At 38.6% G+C, this 25,225-nt stretch overlaps 1 protein-coding gene across 2 annotated transcripts in view; it reads right to left on the reverse strand.

The window, feature by feature from the left end:
- lig1 (ligase I, DNA, ATP-dependent) overlaps positions 1–25,225 on the reverse strand; it is a 130,535-nt gene that overhangs the window by 34,060 nt on the left and 71,250 nt on the right. For both annotated transcript variants that reach the window (XM_030161210.1, XM_030161209.1), the window contains exons 20-23: positions 17,251–17,322; positions 13,905–14,049; positions 13,255–13,337; positions 4,237–4,389 (exon numbers count right to left, since the gene is read on the reverse strand). In XM_030161210.1, coding sequence (XP_030017070.1) covers positions 4,237–4,389; positions 13,255–13,337; positions 13,905–14,049; positions 17,251–17,322 — 453 coding nt within the window. The remainder of the gene's footprint in view (positions 1–4,236; positions 4,390–13,254; positions 13,338–13,904; positions 14,050–17,250; positions 17,323–25,225) is intronic.

Below are 25,225 nucleotides of genomic sequence, written 5' to 3' on the forward strand. Positions count from 1 at the left end.
GAGAACTTGATTTTCCTTGGTCAGGATATGTACAGTCAGTCCAGCTTGGATTTACAAGGCTGACAATTAAACTGAACAAACAAGAACTCAAACTATGAATTATGGAAGAGCTGCAGCATCTGAAACTGACCACAATGAACATTTGACAGATAAACAGAGCCACAGTGCTTCAGTTTCAGCTTCACAGTTTGTCATGTGTTTTATGTATTGGGATTGTCTTTGTCAACTCACCATATATTATTTATAAGTAAGTTTTTATTTTTATCAATTACTAGAAATTTCAGGTGACCCCATTTGATTTCAAGGCGACCCCATGTGGGGTCTTGACCCCAAGATTGAAAAACTGCCATAAATAATGACAACTCCGAATTCATGACAATGTTTACAAACTATACTTTGACAAACAATGTGAATAACCCGAGCAAAAATGAATATGAATGTCTTAAGAGAAAGCGACATTGTACCAATATTCTGACTGTTACTAAATGTTTTGTGTATTTGTAGATCCACTGTGATCTGTAAGTTGTATTTACATGTGTAAATGATAAACTGAGGCAGAATATTGTTCAAATTAAAATTATTTTTCTTAAGACATTTCAGGTTGTTCATGTTATTCACATTTTAAGGAAACTTGATGTAGATGTAAACATTTTCATAATGTAATTGTACTTTTTCCACTGTTATTACTTTACTGGTTCAGCCCGTTTCAGATCATATTGGGCTGAATGTGGACCCAGAACTAAAATCAGTTTGACACTCCTGCCCTAACTAGTGTCATAAAGCTGTTCTGTTAAGCTCCATTTGCTGACTCCAGTTAAAAGTTCATAAAAGGGGCAGAGTTGACACCAGATTACCACCATTATCACACACAAACAGGTCAAGTATTGGATATTTCTCACAAAAAACATAACAATATTAACAGACTGTCTGCGGGAGTTAATATTCCTATCAAAATTACATCATTAAAAGAGTTTTTTTTTGTTGTAATTTTCATGTTTCAAAATTATTCACAAAATGACTTAAAATTATCATTACAGTCTTTAGAAATAAAAGTTCAAACATTATGGAAAAGACTGTCTTGTATTGTATTGTAGAGACGTTTGCTGAACTTTCTGCAGGATCTAAGACAATAACATATAGCAAACACGAAGTAGCTCAGGTCTGAGCACCGAGGCAAAGCTAACCTCTCCTCATTCCTGTGGAGGGACAGAGGTGGTGCGATTTGCAAAGCGCCAGGTTTTCATAACCACCACCTGCTGCCGATGTGTCAAGCTAGCACTGTAGCAATGTTCATGGAGGTTTAAACTTATTAGAACTTGCAGTTTAGAATTGTGAAAAAGGAATCTGTATAACAACTTATCCACTTGGACTCTTTTCTTTTGGTGCAGTTTGTAATGTTGTGATTGATGGATTTACTGTGGGTCTTTTCTTCCTAAAAATTGAGCTAATTTGTTTTAATGAGAACACAGATAAAAAAACAAAACCACCAGAAAAAACCTCACTCTTTCTTCACTGAGCTATAGGCCTAATTTCAAGCATGTGATCATTGCAGAATCGAGCACGTTCTGGTTCTCTAGTGCCCCCCCGCTGTTACATTAGCTAGTTTAACTTTCATTAATTTCAAAATTACAAATAACTCCTTTAAGGCATAAATGTATCTGACTACAATTACAATTCTGTGTTACATTAAAAAAACAAAGTCACCTATTTGTATTTTTATGGCCTTGGAGACAGATTTAACTTTATTCTTCCAGTTGTCACCTGCTGGTGTGCAGGAAAAAGTAAAGAACAAACATTAAGTCAGTACACTGTCAAATCTTCAAAGATCAATGAGTTTTGTTCAAACCCTTTGTGGTTTAATCAGATTCTGTTGATACACACACACACACACACACACACACACACAGCCAGCCTGGCCAACAAAAAGTTGCCACAAAAAAAAAAAAAAAAAATCTCACTGATATTTTGTTGGACCGCCTTTAACTTTGATTACAGCACACATTTGCTGTGGCCATAAGCTTCTGCAATGTCACAAGATTTATTTCCATGCAGTGTTGCATTAATTTTTCACCCAGATCTTGTATTGACGATGGGACAGTTGGACCACTGCATAAAGCCTTTTCCAGCACATCCCAAAGATTCTCAGTGGGGATCAGGTCAGGACTCTGTGGTGGCCAATCCATATCCATGTCTCATGCTCCCTGAATCACTCTTTCACAGTTTGAACCTCATGAATCCTGGTACTGTCATCCTGGAACATGCCCGTGCCATCAGGGAAGAACAAATCCACTGATGGAATAATCTGGTCATTCAGTTTATTCAGGTAGTCAGATGACCTCATTCTTTGGCACATAATGTTGAACCCAGACCTGACCAACTGAACCAACCTCAGATCAGAGCACTGCCCCCACAAGCTTGTACAGTAGGCACTAGGCATGATGGGTAACCACTTTATCTGCCTCTCTTTTTACCCTGATGTGCCCATCACTCTGGAACAGGGTCAATCTGGACTCATCAGACCACATGACCTTTTTCTGTTGCTCCAGAGTCCAATCTTTATGCTTCTGAGCAAATTGAAGCCTCACTGTATAGCAGTTTTCTTAAGGCTACACAGCTGTTCAGTCCCAATCCTGAGTTCCCTTGACATTGTGCGTGTGGAAATACTCTTACTTTCACTATTAAACACAGCGCTGAGATCCACTGTTGTTTTTCTTCGATTTGATTTCACCAAATGTTTAAGTGATCGCCAATCATGATCAATCAGAAGTTTATTCCGACCACATTTCTTCCTTGAAGACGATAGTTCCCCACTATCCTTCAAGTGTTTAATAATTCGTTGGACAGTTCTTAACCCAGTTTTAGTAGTTTCTGCATTCTCCTTCGATATTATCTCTGCTAGATGCACGCCAATAATTTGACCCTTTTCAAACAGACTAACAGCTTTTCCACGACCATGGGATGTGTCTTTGACATGGTGGCTTAAGAAATGAGAAGCTACTCATTGCATCAGCTGGGGTTAAATGACTTGTTTCCAGCTGAAAGATAAACATCCATGCAGTAATTATCCAATAGGAGGCTTGTACCTATTTATTTAGTTAAATCCAGGAGGCGACTTTTTTTTGGCCAGGCAGTGTATGTATGTATGTATGTATATATATATATATATATATATATATATATATATATATATATATATATATTTATACACACGGACGCACACACACAGGAAAGGAAAGCAACACGATTTTGACAGACTGTCTTGACTTCCGTGTATAGTCAGTTTCACAGAATCGTCTTTGTGAATTAACTGGTCACTCCATGTTCCAGTCCATGTTCCTATTGCTGCCATCAGGCAGATGATACGGGACAATCAGATCAAGAACAAATAGACTCAAAAGCAGTTTCTATCCAACAGCAGTAGCCACCCTCAATGCCATAAAAAAAACATCTAACACAACACATACATACAGTGACGGGATCGTGCAATGACAGAAGGAATGGCTGTGTGTGTTTGTTTTTGTATTTATTTATTATTGTGGTGTTTCTGCTGTTTTTTATTGTGCACTGATTGTTTGACACTTTTTAAATTTCGTTGTACATGTTGCATGTTACAACAACAATAAAGGACTATTCTATTCTGTTCTATTCTATTCTAGTCGTCAGTAGATAATGTTATTGCACATAACCTATTCTGTAGCTTTTAGGTATGAATATGTTTCCACTGCATTTTATTACACTTAAACAGATTAAACACCACCATGACATTGAAAATCCAGGGTTTGAACCCTTAGTTACCTTTAGTTATCTTACCAGGCCCTTATTCTTATGATTGTATCTGCTGTGAAAAGTAACATTGCAGGGCAAATAACATCCTTCCATCCAAACTTCAGAGATTAGAATAGCTTTACTGAACAGTGTCTGATGTTTTCAGAGAGTGTATAAGGTTATTTTTATTCTAAAAGGAGATACATTTCATCATTATATTGGTTCTGTTATATGAATATACTATTCAAGTTTGGAGGAAAAAGAACAATAGAGACAAAGTCAATGCTTTCTAGTTTTCTCATTCTACGGATCAAGCGGAATAAATAAGAACTTTTCAGCTTTCACAGCCTCCGAGTCAGAATATTGTTAGTGAAATAACTTGTTAACCTTGTATTGTGTGTAGTTCTAACACTGATAGAATATGCGAGTTTGCAGTAGGGTTACATCACTCCAAATCAAACGGAGTCGTACCTTGCAGACAGACTGGAACTCCTCATTTTCCTCATCATAGCAGGCCAGCAGGAAGCCCCCGTAGGTGCCCGTCCTCTTGCCTTTGCCCAGGTAGGCCCCGATCACACACAGGTCCACGGTGTCTCCAACACCCTCCAGGTAGTCCTTCTTCAGCTAGAGGGAGACTCCACAAGTATTAGACGGAGATGAAGCAGCATCTTTCATTAATGTAATGACATGAATTGCCAGAGGTAAAAAATGAATCGCAATGTTAACCAAATCTGGTGAGTTATGACTCACACACAGCGCAAAAGCTCTTTGTATGAATTCAGGTCCAGAGAGCACAATTAAATGGCATCAGCTAACAATGAAAAACGTCAGAAGTCTCAGGTCTTAAAGCACTGATGAGCTTCAAGCCTTAATACATGACTTTAAAACGCTGAGGTTTAAAAGCTCTAACCTGGAACATTCACACACTGAAGTAGTGTCTGAAAATGACCAGAACAAGGATATTTAATTACTTCATTTACATTCTTACATTATATCAACAATGTTATCATTGCTGACAACAATGTCTAAATTGAAAAAAGAAAAAAAAGTATTTAATGTCACGGCTTGTTTCCTTTGTTCACCTGTCAACCGAAACTTTTACTGTCACTTGAGGCAGTTTTATTATTATGAAATGACATAACATGAATGAATGCAAGTGAAAAAGTTAGCTGGGCTTACTAATACCCCCTCCTGCTCACTGATACCCTATCTACCCAGGGATTCATTTGGAGTCTTAACTATCTTTTGAAAAACTGTTTTAAAATTTGTTAAAAAAAAAAAAAAAAAAAAAAAAAAAAATTGAGAGGAAGGTACATGTAAAGAGCATGTGTGTGAAATCTGAGAAGAATTGGGTGAATAGCATCTGATAAATAGGTTGGACAAATTTCAAGTGTTCAAAAATTTGTAAAAAAAAAAAAAAAAAAAAAATCCCAAAATTTCAATTCAACAATCAAACTCTTCCCTGCACTTCTCCTCAGAGGTAAAGCACATGTGTATATTTGAACAGAACTGGGTAAGTAGTGTCTGAGAAATGGACAATGGTTGGACAAAAATCTCAGACAGACGGAATTCCTTGTATATCCCTCTGGAGTGGGCGGGGTTATACCAATAACAAAACTTTAAAGAAGTTCAGTATTTGCTTGTGTGTTTTTATGAAGCTTGTGTCAGAGTCCCTGTTGTGCTGGGAGGTGGTAGCTGACTTTAGCTGACTGGACCCAACTGGAGCAAACTGTGGAGTACATGTAAGACTTTTTCAGACCTTTTTAAGACTACTTAGAACAGAACTGAAGACCTATTTCACGGCCATACTGGCAAATATTTGTGACTCCTCAAATTTAGGAAAATGTATTTATTTACTCCAATGCCTTGATTCCCACTGTTCCGAGTTATTTCTCACTGGGGGCTGCAAAGTTAGTGATAACTGGTTCCTGATTTTAATACAAATTGTTGGGTTGGAACGGGTGGAACGGAGTAGAACAATGTTACTTTCTTTGCAGCTTGGACATTTAACAGACACATTTAAAAACAATATGGTGTTTATAACAAGTTTACCAAGTCTATCTTATCAAATTTAATACCTTGTACAGACTTTTTAAGGCATTAAATGCAGATTTGCAAATTCACAACTTCACACTTTTTAAGACCCTGCAGGAACCCTGTGCATGGGGAACAGATGGCCTGGATTCTCTATATAGAAATCAGTGCACAGGATGTTATCATGAAGGTAGGTAATGAAGTCATTAGACTAGTAAAGTCACCTAATGTCAACAACTAACTCCAAGCACAAAACAGACTCAAACAAAACTTAAAAAAAAAAAAAAACAGGAGAAAATGGAAAGTTTGCTTTCGATAGACTTGTCAAACTAAAAAAAAAAACCAGCTGATTATGCCACTGGTTCACTCCGCATTATAGACTTCTTCCTGAAAGTAAAAGTTAATACAAGATAACAATTTTATTTTTTTTAAGTAATCCGAAAAACGTAGCTATACAACTTAATGTGGCAGATCTTAACGGTGTATGTTACCTCAGGGTAGTTGTCTATCTATGACTAAATAACTGACATGTCTCTTCATTTCATATTTCCAACAGCTTACTGCAGCCAGTCTTCATAACACTCTGTTCTCCTTTTTTTCCACAACAACACCAGCTCAGTCTAAACCTACACCTTTATGAAACCAGCCCCTGTTGTCCATTTGGTCTGAGAGATTACTGTTTTATACAACAAGCGGCTAACGTAGCCTCGAGCAGACACGAGGAGTGGGCTGCAATGGCAAGCACAAACATTTCTCTACAACCACCATTTTTTTCTCCCCCACTTTTTTTCCATGCAGTCTTTCAGCCCAACAGATAGAGCCTAAAGTGACTTGGCTTGAGGCAGTATTTAGATATTGCGCAGCTCCTGCCATAGGCACAAAAGGCTTTTCTACCCCCCACCTTAAACACACACACACACACACTTTCCAGCTGTACTCTACAATATGGGTCCTTCTGTAAAGCCCCGTTTCTGAGGACAGCTTCCCAAATAAATGAGAAAAATGGGTCTGGCACTGTCGGCTGCGATGTCCAAAACAGCTCAGTACTACCTGCCACTGCGGATCCAAATATAATGCATTTACTGTTTGGACCTTTTACTGACAGCATCCTCTTTTGCATCACTTTTTTCCTCTGAACAAACACGGCTATTTTGTGTCCAAGAGATTGTTAGGGAGCTAACACTAGCAAAACATGCCTGTCTCCAGACCAGATGGTGTGTTGTGACCGACATTCAGTGCTTGCTGGTCACTGAAATTGTGCATTTTAATTTGACATTTCTTAATTTATGTAAATTCTTGACTTTGTTTAAATAGAAAAATAACTAAAAAAATATTTATAGCACTCACTAAATTTTGTATCAAAGAAGTGGGAGTCCTCGTCTCTTTAAAAAAACCTCTTCTTGAAGTTTTATCCTGCTGTTTGTCACCCTCCTGCTATAATGACCCTCTGGAAAATATTAAACTTGGTGCAAGGACTGACTCTGAAAATCCGTTTTTAGTTTCTATATAGGACAGGGGTGTCCAAGTCATTTTAGTTCAGGGGCCACAATCACAAAATAATAACATAATAACTAGTGCTGGGCAGCGATTAAAACTTTTAATCCCGATTAATCACATGAATTTCTGCGATTAATTGCACAGTTACGGGGGGGGGGGGGGGGGGGGTTGCTGGCATCAACAGCGTGTATTGCCTTTAAGTGATATTTCAGACTTGAAGTACTGTGGTGATAAAAATAATTCCACATTGCAGTGCTTACAAACAACTGTGTCCTTCTCACCCCCACCATCTGAAGACATTTAAAATGAAAATGTCCACGGAACAGACCACTACTTTTACACATGTTTATGTCCACACCAGTTTATTTCCACTTGTGAGTGATTGACAGGAGTCTTAAGTCCACTAATAAGTACTAATACGAATAAGCCCAATAATATGTGATGTTCAGTTGTTCAAAGCAAGCAAAGGGGGCCCTCTAGTGGTCGGAATAAGTTGCACTAATGTATGTTTTGTCCTTCGGTGTTCCCGTAGTCAGTTGGGACATAAGAAGGAACTAACAGACGCGTTTCTTTTATTCTGTTTGTATGGCCCGAAAAACGTTTGCCTGTGAGTATTTTATGTTCAGTTGTTGTAAGAATGAATAGTAATAAACATCTCTGATGTGAAACTTTGTTGCTGGATAAAAAGACGGAAATCTTAAATTAATCTGTGAATGCTAATCGTTAGCATGTCTATGGATTTTTCCATCCAAGTTAGCATCGAGCTAATCACATCGTAAATAAGTAAAGGTTAGTTCCAAGGCTAGCATATTATACCTAAGCACAACCAATGAATTTACATAAACTTAGCATGAGTCTGCATAAAGAATTAGTGACCCATCTCCGAAAGCTAGCATAAACAAATTAGTTTAAATATGTTAATAACACATTGTAATAAACACATCCAAAATAACGTCATAAACATGTTTCTAACGGCACATTTGCATGTGAAATTATTTAGCAAACAACAGAATGATTGATGCATACAGGTATTGCTTCTGCAAGAGTTAAAGTTTGATTCAGCATTACTCGGAAAGTTCACCAGTTTTCTCCTCTCAGACACCGGCGCTTGGTTCTACAGTGCATGTGGAGCACCAAAATAAAAGCATGGGTTTCAAAATAGGAGTCCGTATGTATACATGAACTAAGACTTGCTTGAAAGGCAGAACGGCAGTAACAGGAAATAAAAAAAAAATTGTCTACGTTATTTAATGAATGTGTTAACGCGGTAATAACGCGTTAACTTGCCCAGCCCTAATAATAACATAAATAATGTCAACACCAAACCTTTCTCTGTGTTTTAAAGTGAAAAAGGAAAATTCCATTATGAAAATTTTTACTTCTCAAACTATCCTTTAAAAATTTTTAATATCATGAACAATCTGAGAATTCTTAAGAAAGTAAGTGCAATTTTAACAATATTCTGCCTCAGTTTATGGTTTATACATGTGCATTACAACTTACTGGTATGACTGCCTCTTGAAAGTATAAAGGTTTTTATTATGTTTGTATTTATCTGTTTGATTTTTAATGTGGACCATGAGTCTGTAATAAAGCTTATCTATCTATCTATCTATCTATCTATCTATCTATCTATCTATCTATCTATCTATCTATCTATCTATCTATCTATCTATCTATCTATCTATCTATCTATCTATCTATCTAATAGATCACAGCAGATCTATAAATACACAAAACATTTAGTAACAGACAGTGCACCATTTCAGGTTGTTTTTACACTAAAACAAAGAGACATTTGGATTTGTCATTATTTATAGATTATTATGATAGCATTTTACTGGTCTGACCCACTTGAGATTGAATTGGTCTGTATGTGGTCCTTGACCTAAAATGATTTTGACACCCTTGAATCTTAATATCTTCAGTGTAATGTGCACAAAAGTGGAAAAACAAACTGATATTATTTTTAATATTGCAGTAATTATTGCAGAAAGAAAATAATCATCACCCAAGGATCTGAATAGCTCTGAATAACTTTGGAAATTTTTTGAAGCAAGAGGACAAAAAAAAAAAAAAGGTTAGAGAGCTTTCATGTTACTCTTACAAGTGTATGAATGGTTTGGCTTCATTATGAAAGCCACCAAAATCTAGTGTGTGTCCAAGAACCTTCAATGACAGAAATTTATTGTAGATTAGTTGGAAGTTGAGAACTGTTTGAGGTTTCCTTTTGGAACAAGAAGCCAACAGTTATTGTGTGATTTGTTGTTTGTTTGCCTTTAAGCCACATATAAACTGCAGTTTTGGGCAGTCTGAGCTTGGTGACATAAGTAATATCTTTGTTCATGGATAAAAGGCAGTGGTCATTATTTTGTGGATTTTCTTACTCATTTTTGTTCATTTTATTGATAACTGGTTGTTTTTTTTCCATGCTGTTTCTTATTTTATTCTTTTTTTTAAACTTTATTTTAGTTCCTTTTTTTTCATTATTTCACATTATTTCATATTTTGGAAATTTCATATTTGTTATTGTTCATCAAAGGGACTTTTTCAACAAAATCTATCATTAACTGAACATAAACCCAGTGTGTCCATCCACTGTCATTGATCCAACTCCATGGGTTTTACTGGTGAATCAATGTTGTAGAAGATGACGGTGTTTCCATGTTCACTATGGAGCCTCTGAACATCCACATAGGTCATATCTGATAACCATGAAAAGATGACAAACTGTATTTTACACCAATTATTTACATGTATTAATAGAGTTAGCGGATAAATGGGTATTAAACAGTTTACATCAATAGATGGTTTTGGTCACTGGTGGCTGTTTGGACCTTTAAAGGTTAAATGTAGCTAAAAAATATCAAACTTAAACTTTCTCTGCAAAAATATGGCATCCCATAGTTAGGAGTCTGTATTTTCTTCATTGTCTTTTTTCTCCATACACATGAATACCACTTCTGCAAGAGCTCAATCATTAGCTTAGCTTCATTGTTTCCATCTAGAACAGCACAGATGCAGTGTTCTCTCCAGGTTTCTGAGATGTTTAGGTTCTGTGGTTTTGTAGAGTCATGGAACTGTGATTTCATTTTCAACTAATTTGGCCGTTACAGTATGTTCCTTTAAGTTTGTTTATTTCACATCATTTTGGAACTTTTATTTTACCTGTATTATTTACTATTATTACCTCCACCACATCTGTGCAAAAATTTGGAAATGTAGAAAGCCTCTACAGATAATAAATAAAAAAACTAAACAAACAAACCTTCCTGAAGAAGTGCACCAACAGCAACCAATAGATATGTCATCTAGTTAGTGGTGATGCTCTCCACACTCATTTTAGATTGTTACAAGTTTTAGTTTGTTGATTGCAATACTTGTTTATGCACTAAAGTGTTTGCTTGTAGCACTTCTTGTTTTGCTGTTGCTGAAGAAATATTGACAAAGAATTACTATAAGTGTCAGCTGTTGGTCTGGCTCCTGAACTCTGGCTGGGATGAGTGGGAGGCATGTTAGAATGTAAAAAATGTTTTTGGCTAAATATACAATACAGACAGAGCCAAGGATGCCCTCATGGTCAAGGCAATTAATGAAAAGACTGCAGCTATATGTACAGGAAGATGTGGACCAGTGTTCAACCAGATCATCATTATAATGATACTGTAATAACAGCCCATAATGACGCAACAGAAACCCATCACACACAGGCCAAACACCCAGAAAGCAGAGATAACTGCAGGAAGTCTTATCAAGTAGTTGTAACTTACCGACAACTCCTAAGTTTAGAATAATTAGTTTCAGCTAACGGATCATGAGTCTACCTCAAACGACTGTCATAATTTAACATTAATTAGACTTTCGTGGTCCCCAAATGGCTTGAGTGCTGCTTCTAATCTCATATTGTTAGATGCATTCTGCACCTCCTCTTCTCTTCATAACCATTACTGTACCACTGCTACTATAAATAGATTTACATATCACATCATGTGCTTGTGCAACCACAATGTACATAAAATTATGTACATAACATTTAATTTTTAATTCCAATTCTTTAGTTATATAAATATCTATGTAAATACCAACTTATTTTTCTCTTATATTTCATTTTTCATTTGTTTGTGGCTTTTCTACCTATCTTTTTCTCTGTTCTTGATTGTGTGTTGCTGCTGTTAACTGAAATTTCCCCATGGTGGGAAAAATAAAGTCGTATCTTATCTTATTACATATACACTTTATATTCTTTATACCACTTATTTATTCTCATTCTATTTTCACCTCTTTTTTTTTAAACAATGCATGGTACTTAATAAGGTGAGAGAAATGCTATCTCAGTTCTCTGTATGTCCTGTGCATCTAGTGATTTAACAATAAAAAATCTTTAAATCTTGATTCTTATCATTGCCAATGTATTACTGTATCCAAATTTATTTGAGGTTCGTACACATTTTTCAAGGTCAAATTCAAGCACTTTTAAGGGTCCTTTTCTCATTTTTCCAGCGCAGCACCTTATCGTTGGGGTAAAATGTATATCTACAGGAACACATACACTCATGATTATTTGTTTCAGTTTTTATCACAATGATGTACATTGTATTATGCTATAATCATCTAAAATTACATTTCATAATCGCAAAAAGTTTAGAAATTAAAAGAGAACACAAAATTTTATCCAAAAAAAGGGAATACACTTTGTGTTCTCCAGACACACTTGCATCAAGACAAAGATTAAGATAAAAACGTACCTGGAGTCGACCTGAGAACACCTGCTTATTTTCTTTTTTGACATAAAGTTTTATTTTTCTAAACATATCACCTCTCTGTCCGTAGCTTTGGCTTGGCATCTAACCTGGCATTGTTGATATTAAAAAGAAATAAATCACAGACTTATAATTGTAAGCACTTTCCAGACCTTGAAAGCACAACATTAATATTCAAGTATTTTCAAGGATTTTAAGCACCCGCGTGAACCCTGTTGATTTTATGCATGTCACACAGTGTGGCTAAAATAAACTTAGTTGCTGATGGTGTGCAGTAGCCTTTAGGTGACATCACAGATGAACAAGAAGTTTTCCCAAAGCTCACTAAGTCAGCTCTCTGGTTCCCCTTAGTGAATTATGAATCCAGGGTCATAGCTTTGGACCTGGCAGCATATTATTATTGTACATATTTTATCTTGTATCCTTTTACTTTTTTATGTCATTTTAAACTGGTAGCCCCCATAAGCCAGTTCGAGTACTTTGTGCATAAATTTATATTTGTCCTCCGTCCACCGGCTGCAGATGGTCCAAAATGCAGTGGCCCGTCCTCTGTGTGGAAACAGAAGACGGGACCACATCACCCCTGTCACTTATACGGTTCAGTTTAAGATTTTATTGTATGTTTTTAACTGCCTCAAAAGTTGCCCCCCCCCCATACCTTTCAGAGCTTTTAACTGTGTGCATTCCGGCCAAAGAAACGCGATCCTCAAATCACCTGATTTTAGAAGTACCAAACATCCGTATGAAGACTAAAGGCGGCAGAGCCTTTTCTGTAGCAGGTCCAAGGCTCTGGAACAACCTGCCTCATCATGTCACATGTGCACAGTCCATTGAGCACTTTAAATTTCTTTTAAAGATCTCTTTTATTTGCACTGGCTTTAAAAACGAGCATGTGACTTACTCATTTTATCTTCTGGTTGTGTTTTTAAATACTATTTATCCTATTACTGTGTATCTGTTTTATCAGTTTTAGGATATCTTATCTTCAATTTCCAAATATTTTTTATTTGTTTTACTATATCTTTTATTTTTACCTATTTTTGTACAGCACTTTGCGTTGCTGTAAATGTGCTATACAAATAAATGTGACCTTGACCCAGTCATTGTTAATGAGGTTCAAGTCTCAACAATCTGCAAATGGAAATAATAACAGATAAGTGTGTAAATGTTGTGTGCTGAGCCCCACCACCGCACACACCTTTAGCCAGTTATGAGAGCGCTTGGCAATTTCATAGGTGGCGTCCTTCTCCAGAGTCTTCACCATGAGGCCTTCACAGGAATCTACACACACACACACACACACACATCCATTAATGAACAGCAGTTAATCATGAACGAAATACACATACACAAACAGATTTTGTCCACTTTTTATATAAGAGCAAATCCTGCAGAGACACAAGAATGAGCAGACAGGTTGAAGTGCACACATTTGGGGAATCATGTTTGTATGTTCTGTGTTGAAAACAGAGTCAGGACACGCACAACCCAAGAAAAGTCAATTACACAACTCACAGGTCCTGGCTGCTGCACAGACACAAGAAACCGACCACATACAAAGCTTCAGGTGAAAACAAACAGACAGCACAAAAACAAGTACAAAACAGCCACGCACACGCACACACACTCTTGCACCTCAGCGAGGCAGGAGGAAAAGGTAGAAATGAAATCAAACCTGCACGCAGCACACCCACGCACAAAAAAATTAAATAAATATACAAGGCACAGAGGGACAGCAAGCAAGTTAACAAGTACACAGTAAGTACATATACAGAAAAAGTTCAACAAAACAGGAAAGTAGGTAAGAAAACAACTCAGTCTGCCTCTCACACACACAAAAACACACACCTCGGACAGACTGCTCCAGGAACTCTGCGATGGTGTCGGTGTTGTCGGAGTCGATGGATCGGGCGAACACAAATTCTCCCTCCACCTCAGAGAAGCTTTCTCTCAACAGAGCCCGACGCCGACACAACGGCTGTCGCACCAGGGACTACGCACACGCACACACAAACACACACACACACACGCACTTCGTTACAAAACAGCAAAAACTGTATCATCGCAAACCATTTCCTCTTCATAGCTGGAAGCTTTGCAATGACAAGGATGAAATGGCTTCTCAAATGGCTTCCCACACACAAACACACACAAACACACACAGCCTCGGAGTGTACTCACAGATACACAGTCACAACAATTTTGGATACACATACAGAACACCTACACACACACATACACACGGTCTTGAAAAAGTGCACAGACTAAAAAAAAAAAAACACTTTTACTGTGAGCAGCCACCCTTTTTTTTATTTGTGCATTTAGATGATAAATGAAATTACTAAAAAAAAAAAATCTAACTTCAAAATTGGGAAAAGTTGGAAGCAGCAAAACAGGCAGTGGAAGGATCTGAGCAACTTGGACCAGGACCAAATGACTTGTTCTGCAGTGGTTAGAACTGAGTGGAACTTTATATCAGCCCAATGAAGTATCTATAGGAACAAAACATTACTGCCACTTGCTATTTTCAGACTGTGTAAGATTCTGAAAATTAAATATTGTGTTTGTGCCTTTTTCTTCTTTTAACTAGAACGGGGGGTCATGCTGATTATATTTCAGGGGCCATATTCAGCCAAATATGATTTCAAGTGGTTCAGATCAGTAAAATAATGGCATAATAACCTATAAATAATAATCAAATTCTTTCTCTTTGTTTTAGTGTGAAAAAAAGGAAAATTATATTCTGAAAATGTAATAACCTGAACAACCATGTACAACCTGAAATTTTAGCTTATTATGAGCACAACTTACAGATCACAGTGGATCTAAAAATGCACAAAACATTTAGTAACAGGTAGAATATTGTTAAAATTGTACTCTTTTCCTTAAGATATTTCAGGTTGGTCACATTTGTTCAACTTATTCACATTTTATTGCAAAAGGACCGGTTGTAAATGTAGTGCTGCTGCGATTAGTTGATGTAACCGACCATGAAAATTAGTTGACGGCAATTTTTTTGTTGTCAAGTTGTTTTACTATTGACTGTCTATTTATTTTTGGCCACGGCACCTTGGCCCGTTTTTTGAATGTGGAAAACATCCCACTTTGTAATTTTTTGTTTGGTAATATCTAAGTTATTTATATTGTTTACAGTTGCCATGGTACACGTGACATTTTATGTTTTGGCCCTTGAGCTGTATTCAAAATAAAATGGACGCAACAAAATAACAACCACTTGATTTTTTTTTTTTTTTGTTATTAGTTGTCTAGATTAGTCGATTAATAAAAAAAATTAGTCAAAAGATTAATTGTTAAATAATTAGTCGTAAGTGGCAGCACGATGTAAATGTAAATATTTTCCAATGCAATTTTATTTTTTTCGCATAAAACCAAGAACAACATTTGGAATTGTCATTATTTATAGGTCATTATGTTATTATTTTACTTGCGATCACATTGGTCTGCATGTGCCCGCTGGACTAAAACCAGTTCCCTTGACTGTTTATATCATCAGTGTTATTTTTGCACTGAAGGGCCAGATTGGATGCTTTGTTGGGCCGGTTTTGGACCATGTGCTGTATGTTTGACACCCGTGAACTAGAAGAATGGATTCCAGGAGAACTCTGAAGGCGCACTGTGGTATCTGGCATCAAGACAGAAGAAGCAGATCCTTTAAACCCTGTAAATTGCAGTGAGGCTCCATCGATCGGATTCGCTTGTCCAGTACATCCAACATATAACTGATTGGAATGAGATTGGCTGTTCCTCTTTAGGGCCACTTTGGTAGGATGGAGCATTTCAGACCTGGAACACTAAACAAGATCAGTGGTTTTGGAGGTGGTCTAACCCAGTCACCTCAAAACCACTCAGACGCTTTGGCTGCCTATTTTGTCTTATTCCAACACATCAACACCAAGGACTAAACGTTCACTTGGTGCCTAATATTTCCCACCCACTGAAACAATTTCATTGGAATGAAATATTCAACATTAGTACAACTTCATATTTCAGTTGACAGAATATTATGGCTGATCAGCACTTATTAATCAGTTTGATTCAGACTGAAACCACCACTTTTTGCTGGACCAATATTCAGCTTTTGGGTCGGTCAGACATGTTTGGACAGGAGAAGTACAATAATAAAAAGTGCACATCCTCAGATTAAACACGGCAGGTGTGAAACTGCCTTTCCTTATTTTGGAACACCATTTAAAAGACAAGATTGGCTTTTAGAGAATGCACTGGAGAAAATGTCTGAATTCTACCCGGAGAGCACCACATGATGTTCATCCAAGCAACAATTGTCAGATTTTGAGACATTCTGTCTTAAACAAATCAGGATTTAGATGCGTCACATTTCCAGTGATAAAATGAAAAGCTCTCTTCCATTCCTCTTCATTAGATCTGCTAAATTCACTGAAATTCTCTCAAGGACACGACCTTGGGAATTCAGTGGCTGCCACAGCCTTGGTAACAGCCCCTGCTCATTTTTTGGGTAATAGCTTGAAGGATCTTTATGACGGCAAACATGAAGAGCGGTCCCCAGGGCAACAACAGAGTGGGTAATGAACAGAGCACAAGGACCGAGACAGACCCAACTAAAACAAAGCTGGGAAAATTAAGAAATAAATAATAAAAGGGCAACAGTTAAAGAAGACACTGAGCATGCACATAACAGACAGAAATTAATTCATAACATTTACATAAATGCCATATTAGATGGGAAGAGCGGTGTAAGGGTACAAATTAAGAGTCAATTTTGTTTCTGTTCACTTGGGAAAACCCACATTGCATGAGTGTATGGACACATAAATTTGCATTTTGTTCGGTTGACTTTTAGAAAATCTGCTTAAAAAAAAAAAAAAGAAAAAAGTACTGTATTATTGGATGAAAACATACAGTTCCTTATGAGCGCACAATTGCCATCCACCGCTCACACTCTCAGAGTCTGATGGTCTCAAAGCAGCACCTCTCACATTCAGACACACACACACACACACACACACACACACAGGTGGAATTACAATGAGCATTACAATCATTATCTAGTTACGGCCCCCAGAAGCAGAATCATTGGCATTCAGGGATGGAGTTGGCGAGCGTGCAGACTCTTGCTAACTGACTAATAAACACACACACACACAAGCTTCAAAATGACATCAGCAGTGCTAACTGGGAAATGACTGGGAGTTACCTCGCCGTTGAGAAAGAGCAGGTCGAAGGCGTAGACGCACACTTGGACCTTGATCTCAGACGCATCCACATCCTGCAGGGAGGAAGCGACACACACTCAGACACACATTTTCATATTTTTTCCCTTGACAAAAGTATGCAAATAGACGCATCTTATTCACAAATCGCTACATCCAACCTTGGGACTTGATACAAAGAGCTCTTTGATTTCTCTACCGTTAAAAGTTAAACCGCCACTCCGCCTCCCCGCGGGTCTTCCCTCTACCTTTTCAACACATCACACCTCGTAGTTGGAGGCGAATTATTTCCCTTTCCTCGACTCATTTCACTCATCTCTTCTCCTGCTCTCACCTCTTCCTGCACTTCATCTTGTTTATTCAACTCTTGTTTATTCGTGTCAGTTTTCCTACTACAGCCTCTGCTCTGCCTTATAACAGGATTTCCACCGTGGCCCTGATGTAAAATTCCATGACTTCTATAACCGAGCAGACTTGTTATTGAATTCCCCGCCGGTTGTTTGCAGAAGACACCTATCACAAAAAAAAAAAAAAAGAAAAGAAAAAACATTCTTGGCCTCATTCAGACTTATTCCGAAGTTCTTCTCTGAACTTTGTTAAGACACGTTCTAAAGTCAGAATGATAACGTGTCCTTAAACCGCATCTATGTTCTTACAATGATGAACTGCATTTCTCTTGAAATTGTAAGTGTGCGCTAGTTGTTCCTAATGAGCACATAAACACCTCACCAATCCCAACAACAGGGCACAAGGCTGCAGGACAGAGTCCATGAATAGTAATGACACACAAAAACTGAAAAGTTGAGAGAAAAGTCAAAACTCCCCACATAAAATCTAATGATGGTGAGTATGGCATGGCAAAGGGAAGTTAATTTTGTTCTGAGCACTCGAACTGTGGTCTTTTGCTACCCTGGAGAATTTAATTAGCTGAGGTCTTTATCCAGAGTTTTGACATCTCCAGTAAGAAGAGGTGGGCGATATGGGTTAAATCAAGACAAGTATTGTTTTTTTTCTCTTCAGTAAAATGGACAAGTCCCACTGATAACAGATTTTCTATCAGTCTTAAAATTAAAACGATATCCTATGTATGTGCAATATCATAATAACAGAAAAGCAGAATGTGCAAGAAGGTCAACATGCTTTTTTCGTTAAAATAGTTTTAACTCTAACATCTACCCTTTTACAGAGAGTATTATGTGTTGTTCCTTGGTTTGTAAGTCTGAGTTCATTTACATTACAAGTGTTATGTTTATCCACTTTAACTACAAAGGGTTGATGTAACATGTTTTTATGACACACTAAAGTCATGACAGACTTAAAAACCTAAAAGAAGTTGAATGGAGTTGGTCTGTGAACTCTGCAGTAAGCCTGGTTTTACACAAGTGTAAAGTGTTGCAGCATTAGAGCCTTCATGTCAGGAAGTCCAAGAAGCAGAATCAAGTTACAAACATCAGCTCGACAATTATCGTGATCACATTTTGCTATGTGTTCGTTTCTCTTTGTGTAGGGGTCCTGCATCAATCTGTTGGTTTATTTTTCACTATAATGACCAATTGGCTGTACATCATCCCTTTCATTTTTACCTTAACATTGGATTATTGATTATTGAAGCCATAATAGCAAAATCCTGCATATACAGACATTTTTGAGTGTAATGGGTAACTGGGCTGAAGACAAACCCTGTGTTAGCAGACACAGGATGTGAAACTGATAACTACTCATGTTCAAATCAAAACCTCATTGAAAAAAATGACAGTCAAGTTTTGTAGCTCTTTTGTGTCTCAAGAGAAGAGGAAGTCATCTCTACCGATAACACTTTTGGTCTATTATGGAACTTGGCGTATGCCTTGGTTATCTCAAAGCATTTCTGCTGGGAAGGTTTTGCCATGGGGCTCCTTACCACCACACCATACATTTGATATACAAAAAATCATCACTGTCACATTAGATGTATTCTACATATGAATAATATATTATAGGCCTCGGGGCCAGTTCTAGAGGGGTCCAATGCCCCCATAAATAAATGTCCTGCCCCCTGAAATGAGAGTTTGGGAAGTTTCAGGAGGTAGGGAAAAGGTAAATGAGCTTCACAACAGCGGGAGATGTAGAGGACTTATGCCGTGTTTCCACTAAATGGAACCGGCTCGACTCAGCTCAACTCAACTCGAGTACCAGGTCCTATTAACGGAGACCGTTTCCATTACAGGATACTACCGACTTTACAGTACCTGGACGTCATAGCGATGCGGCGCGTTACTTCCGTGTCGTCTGCTCGGAGAGTTTCTGATAAAGTTGCTCGTTGCCTGTTCTCTTGTAAAGCTCACGCTGAATTTTTACGTCTGAACCTCCTCGACAAACCATGGTGTAGTTTTACGGGCTGTCTTCATGTGGATTAACCTACCGCTATATTTACTGTAAACTTCCGCATGTGTTTTTTGTAAAATGGCGGGTCACAGAGACCACTCTCTGACCAATCAGTTGTCTGCAGTGTTTACACGTCACCCTTTAGTATCTCGTCCCCAGTCCTGGAACCTCGGCGGAGGTGATACCAAAAAATTAGTATCAGGTACCAGATTCCAGGTCCTTTTTCGTAATGGAAATGCAAAAAGGCCGAGTCGAGTCGAGCTGATACCACGCAGTGGAAACGCGGCATTAGTAACGCCTATTAAACTTCACTTTCCCTTTGCACGTACCGATTGTGAGGTATGTGCGGCACGGACCGCCCCGTATACACCCACCTCCATTGAATAAGTAGGACAGGAACCGTCTGACCCCTCCCCATTCCACACCACCACACCAAGAGATCAGTTCCACTGGAAAACACTGTCTCAGTGCTACATTTCCAGGGCAGTGAAATTCACTGTAGAATCTGCATGGTGCTACAGAGGACCGGCCGACCATCAGCTAATTTTCGATCTCAGCGCTGCTGGACTGTCACAAGCCACCACTTTGTGTACTATTAAAGTGAAGCACCATGTAGTGAACTATTGATGATGGCATTTGAGGGACAGCAGGGGAGCACATTGTTGGAAAAATAAAAACAGCAAATAATTGAGTTACATTGATTTATCACTGAGCCCTACAGAGAAGTGATCAGAGGTTGGTTAGACCCTCCAAAAGTGGCATTTCCCAGTCCTTCAAGAACTTGCTACGGCTGTCAACAAACGTAAAATTGACAAAATATATTCAAAATCTGAACAAAAACAGACATTTGATAAAGAAACTTCTATCTGCCTGTACAGCACTGCTGTGGATATTAGCCTTGGGAGATCTCTCTGGGTATGTACCACTGAATGCAATGTGTGATGAGTCACACAACTACCTTACTTTTATGTTCAAAATAAAGTATAGGTCAAGAGAGTTCACAGCCAAACTCACCCACAGAGTGACTGGCACTCCAAGCAATTTAAGTGAAGCTGGTAATAATTTGGATAGATGAAAAAAGTATGCAACTGCAAGATAAATTTGTATGTAAAGCGCAGTTGGACAAACAGTGGCTTCTGGTGGACTTTACACTGCAGACCCTCAGATAATATTGAAGACGTCTTGGTAAAGGTTTTCTTGGGTAGCAGGTTTTCCCCTCACTTGAACCAAGAATCTAAGGACAGAGTTAAGTTGTACACAGATCAACCATAACATCCTGACCACTGACAGGCAAAGTGGTATTCATTTTGATTATCCCATTGTTGTAATCGTTTTGTCATCTGTCCGTCTGTCCATTCATCAACGTAGTCGCACTATCTGAAGAATGCATTGACATATCTGCACCAAATTTATACTGTGGATGCATCTAGGCATGGAGCAGACACCTACTGAAAACAGGTCACCTTGACCTACTTTTTCAAGGTCAAATGGCGACATGTCTTTTCAACAACATAATCACTATATTTGGCCGAGGGGTATTAAAAGTGTGCAGCATGTTATTTTTCAAAATGTACCACCTCTCTGTGAGTAGCTTTGGCTTGAGTTAATATTAAAATAAATAAAGAAAATCATATCACAGAGTAAGAACTGCAAGCACTTTCAAGCACTTAAACTAAAATTAAAGCACTTTCCAGTCCCTGAAAACACAACACTGAAATTCAAGCACTTAGTAGCAGTAGTAGGGATCTGAGCAACTTTCACAAGGGACAAATTGTGATGATCAAATCACTGGGTCAGAGCATCTTCAGATCTTCTTGGGCATTCCAAATGTAAAGTGGTTAGTACCAACCAGGAGTGGTCTGAAGATCAACAACTGGATCTCAACCAATCGAACATCTATGGGACCACCACAACAGTATGACCACCTCTAATGATGTGCAGGTCCCCCTTTTTGCACAATAAAAGCTGTGACCAGAAGATGTAAACTCCACAAGCCCTCTGAAGGTGTGCTGTGGCACCAAGTAGGGCTGCACGATTTTGGCAAAAAAAAAAATCCCGATTTTTTCCTCTAAAAACTCGATTTTCGATTTCTATTTCGATTTTTGGGTATAACTAGAAAAGACAACAGAAGTCAGCATGTCGTTTTCATGAGCAGCCCACAATGCAAGCCACTGCTCTGACCTCAAAGCTGTGATGGGATCACGTGATGAACCCACAGTTTTGTTTTGTTTCTTCTCTTCATTAAATCTTTAAAATGAAGTAGAGTATAAAAACAATGTATACAACAAGAAAATAACATAAGTTTGCCAGGGAGAATACACTATAAGAAAATGTCCAAATCAGAGCAAATACTTATGTTTTTTATAGCCTTTTTGTTTCCACATTTATCTAACAGCTTTAAATAAAGTTCAACATCTTACAAAATATAAATAATATTTGGTTTTGTGTTAAAGAACTTACATTTGTGAATGAAAAATTAGGCAAGTAAGAGGACTAAATTAATTATTTAAAAAAAAAAAAAAAAAAAAAAAGAGTTTTTTTTTTTTTTTTTTTCCCCTTTTCTGGGTATCTGGTCCACAGCAGTGATACCAGTGTCAGTCAGTGACAGGCATCAGTCGTGCGTGCGTGGACCAGGTTAATATGAGTGATCCACATGTGGTTCTATTTAAACTGAGGGATCTGTGTGTGGAACAGACCGACCCAGGACACACTGGAGGGATTCTGTCCTGGAGCTGGTGGATGTATGTGGGCACAGGGCTGTCTGGGCTCCTCTGCTGAGGCTGATGACCCCGAGACCCGGACCCGGTTCGGAAGAAGACAGTACGGTACGGATCCGGGACAGCGGAAGATGAGTGATCCCCATCTCGCTATATTTCAATTGCGGGATCCCTGCGTGAAGCCACGGCTTATATTGCTATAAGTACTGCGGGCTCATTAACAGATTTAACGTCTGTGGTCATTACACGGACTTCTGTGACAGACCACTGTCACAGGAAGAGCCTTCGGTAGCCCGCGGGCGCGCGGAGGCGCGCGGCCCGGAGGCAGAAGAAAGATGAAATCGATTTTACGATTTCCCTTTTTTAAAAATCGTCCTAATTAAAAAATCCGATTTCGATTTAAAATCGATTAATCGTGCAGCCCTAGCACCAAGACATTAACAGTAGATGAAATCCTGAAGTCAGTGAAGCAGAGGGGTGGACTTCCATGTACGGAATTTATTTGTCCACCACCTCCCACAGATGCTCAATTATCCTGAGACTGGAATGTCCTTCCTTGGTTGGTCCTAACCACCGCAGACCAGAAAGATCCAAATGGACCTGGAGGTGTGAAGATGCTCTGACCCAGTCATCACCATTACAACATGACCCTTGGCAAAGTCACTCATCTCCTTATCTTCTAGCTCATTCTGCGGCTTCTAACACATCAACTTCGAGGACCAAATGTTCACTTGCTGCCTGATATATTCAACCCATTGTAATACCATTGAAATACCGTACTTTCCGAACTATAAGCCGCTACTTTTTTCTCACGCTTTGAACCCTGCGGCTTATCCAACGATGCGGCTCGAGTATAAATTTTTACGGCCTCCAGGGGGCGCTCTAGCAGGAAGTGCAAAAGCGAGACAGACAGGTGGAACGGGTGATGCAAAGAGGAGAGTTTTAAGCTTAACTTAACAATCATTTTGCACAAACCCTCATCGTGGAAAACACATAAAGAAATGCATATGATGCAGCTTTTAAGTTAAAAGCACTTGATGTGTCTGTCCAATAAGGAAATAGAGCTGCTGCACGCAAGTGCCATTGAGAGAGACAATGGAAGAGAGACTGAGAAGGTGTGTGACGGAGCCTTTCTGAGGCTGTTCAACTTTGACAATGAAGAAAACAACTTCAGTGGTTTCAATGCGCAGAAGGAAGATGAAGATAGCGATCAATGAGTTTTCTGGGTTTTTTAACCAGCCTGTGACTGCCGTTTTACTGCCGTGTTACAGGCAATGTTTGGAAACAATAGGACCAATGGCCCTGTAGCTTACCGGCACTTCCTATCTCTTCTAATAGGGAAATTTTTCAAAGTCGCACCAAATCCAGAATCAGAGCCGGATCCAAATAATTTCATTAACTTTTGTTGACGTCATCATAAAGAAGCTGTATACCAAGTTTGAAGTCAATCGGAATTGTTGTTTCGGAGAAGAAGACGATTGAAATTTTTGTAACGGACGACAGGCGACGACAGACGCCGCCGGCGGAGGCCACATGACAACAATAGCTTACAGTCTATCAGCCGGTAAGCTAAAAAGCAGTTACGGTATGTAAATAAATATTTAAATAATCTTTCTGTTTACCATCTTTCTGTGTAAATATCTCATTTAACAATGTGGACACCTGCGGCTTATGGTCAGGTGCGGCCTATATATGTACAAATATTTTTTTCTTTTAAAATTTGGTGGGTGCGGCTTATACTCAGGTGCAGCTTATAGTCAAGTGCGCTCTTAAGCCTGGAAAGTACGGTACTCAGTATTCTTATACCACTTCTTCTGTCAGTGGCCAGAATGCTATGACTAGTCAGTGTATATTGTACAGACTGAAAGTCAGTTATGGTAATCGTTTGATTTAAAATATAGGACTAAATGAATAATACTGAATTGAGTGTAACTGCATTAATTAAATTGTGTAGCTTTCACCAGCACACCAGTACATGTATCAGCGCAAACAAATACAGTGACACACATACCTGCGTGCGCGCGCACACACACACAAGTATTTATGACTTGTTGTATTGGTTTGGTGTCACGTGTACAAAATGCACAACAATAATAAATCAAATAGTTCGAACCTGTCGTATTTTAAAAAGAATAATCAAATGTCCTTTTTGGCCAATTTTGACAGCCCTCCTATTTGCTAATTCAGTGAAGCAGACTGAACCCCCTGTGACTGTAGTGATCAGAGACGCACTCTAAGGCCCTGGTCCTGGAGAGCCACCATCCTACATGTTTTAGATGCGTCCCTCCTCCAACACACCTGACAGTCGTCATCAGGCTTCTGCAGAGCTTGATGATGGGCTTATCATTTGAATCAGGTGTGTTGGAAGAGGGATACATCCAAAACATGCAGGATAGTGGCTCTCGAGGACCAGGAATGAAGACCAGGGCTCTAAAGGCTCATTTCTGCTCTATTTTAAAGACGCAGACAGATACAAATGGAGCGTTCTGTCTGTCCTCTGCATACATTACTTGCATAATTCTGAGCAATTTAGGGTTCAGTGTCTTGCCCAAGGACACTTTGACATGTGGACAGTCGGAGGCAGGATTCGACCCGCTGATCCTTTGGTCACTGGACGACCCACTCTATCAGCTGAGCCACAGCCGCCTGTTACATACGTAAAATGAGAATAGATGAGCCTTAAGGACTCCAGTAACTCTTCACAGTCTGCATCAGCGTAGGAGATGCTATATTGACTGTACCATGTGAATTACTTAAAGGGGTCATATTTTGCTAAACCCACTTTTATTAGTCTTTGGTTCATTTATTTGTGTATTTGGACCCTAATAGTTCCAAAAGTTTGAATTTGAACCCTCCAGGTGCTGCAAAGCTAGCTTTA

The sequence above is a fragment of the Sphaeramia orbicularis genome, chromosome 17, assembly GCF_902148855.1.
Source record: "Sphaeramia orbicularis chromosome 17, fSphaOr1.1, whole genome shotgun sequence".
Lineage (NCBI taxonomy): Eukaryota > Metazoa > Chordata > Actinopteri > Kurtiformes > Apogonidae > Sphaeramia > Sphaeramia orbicularis.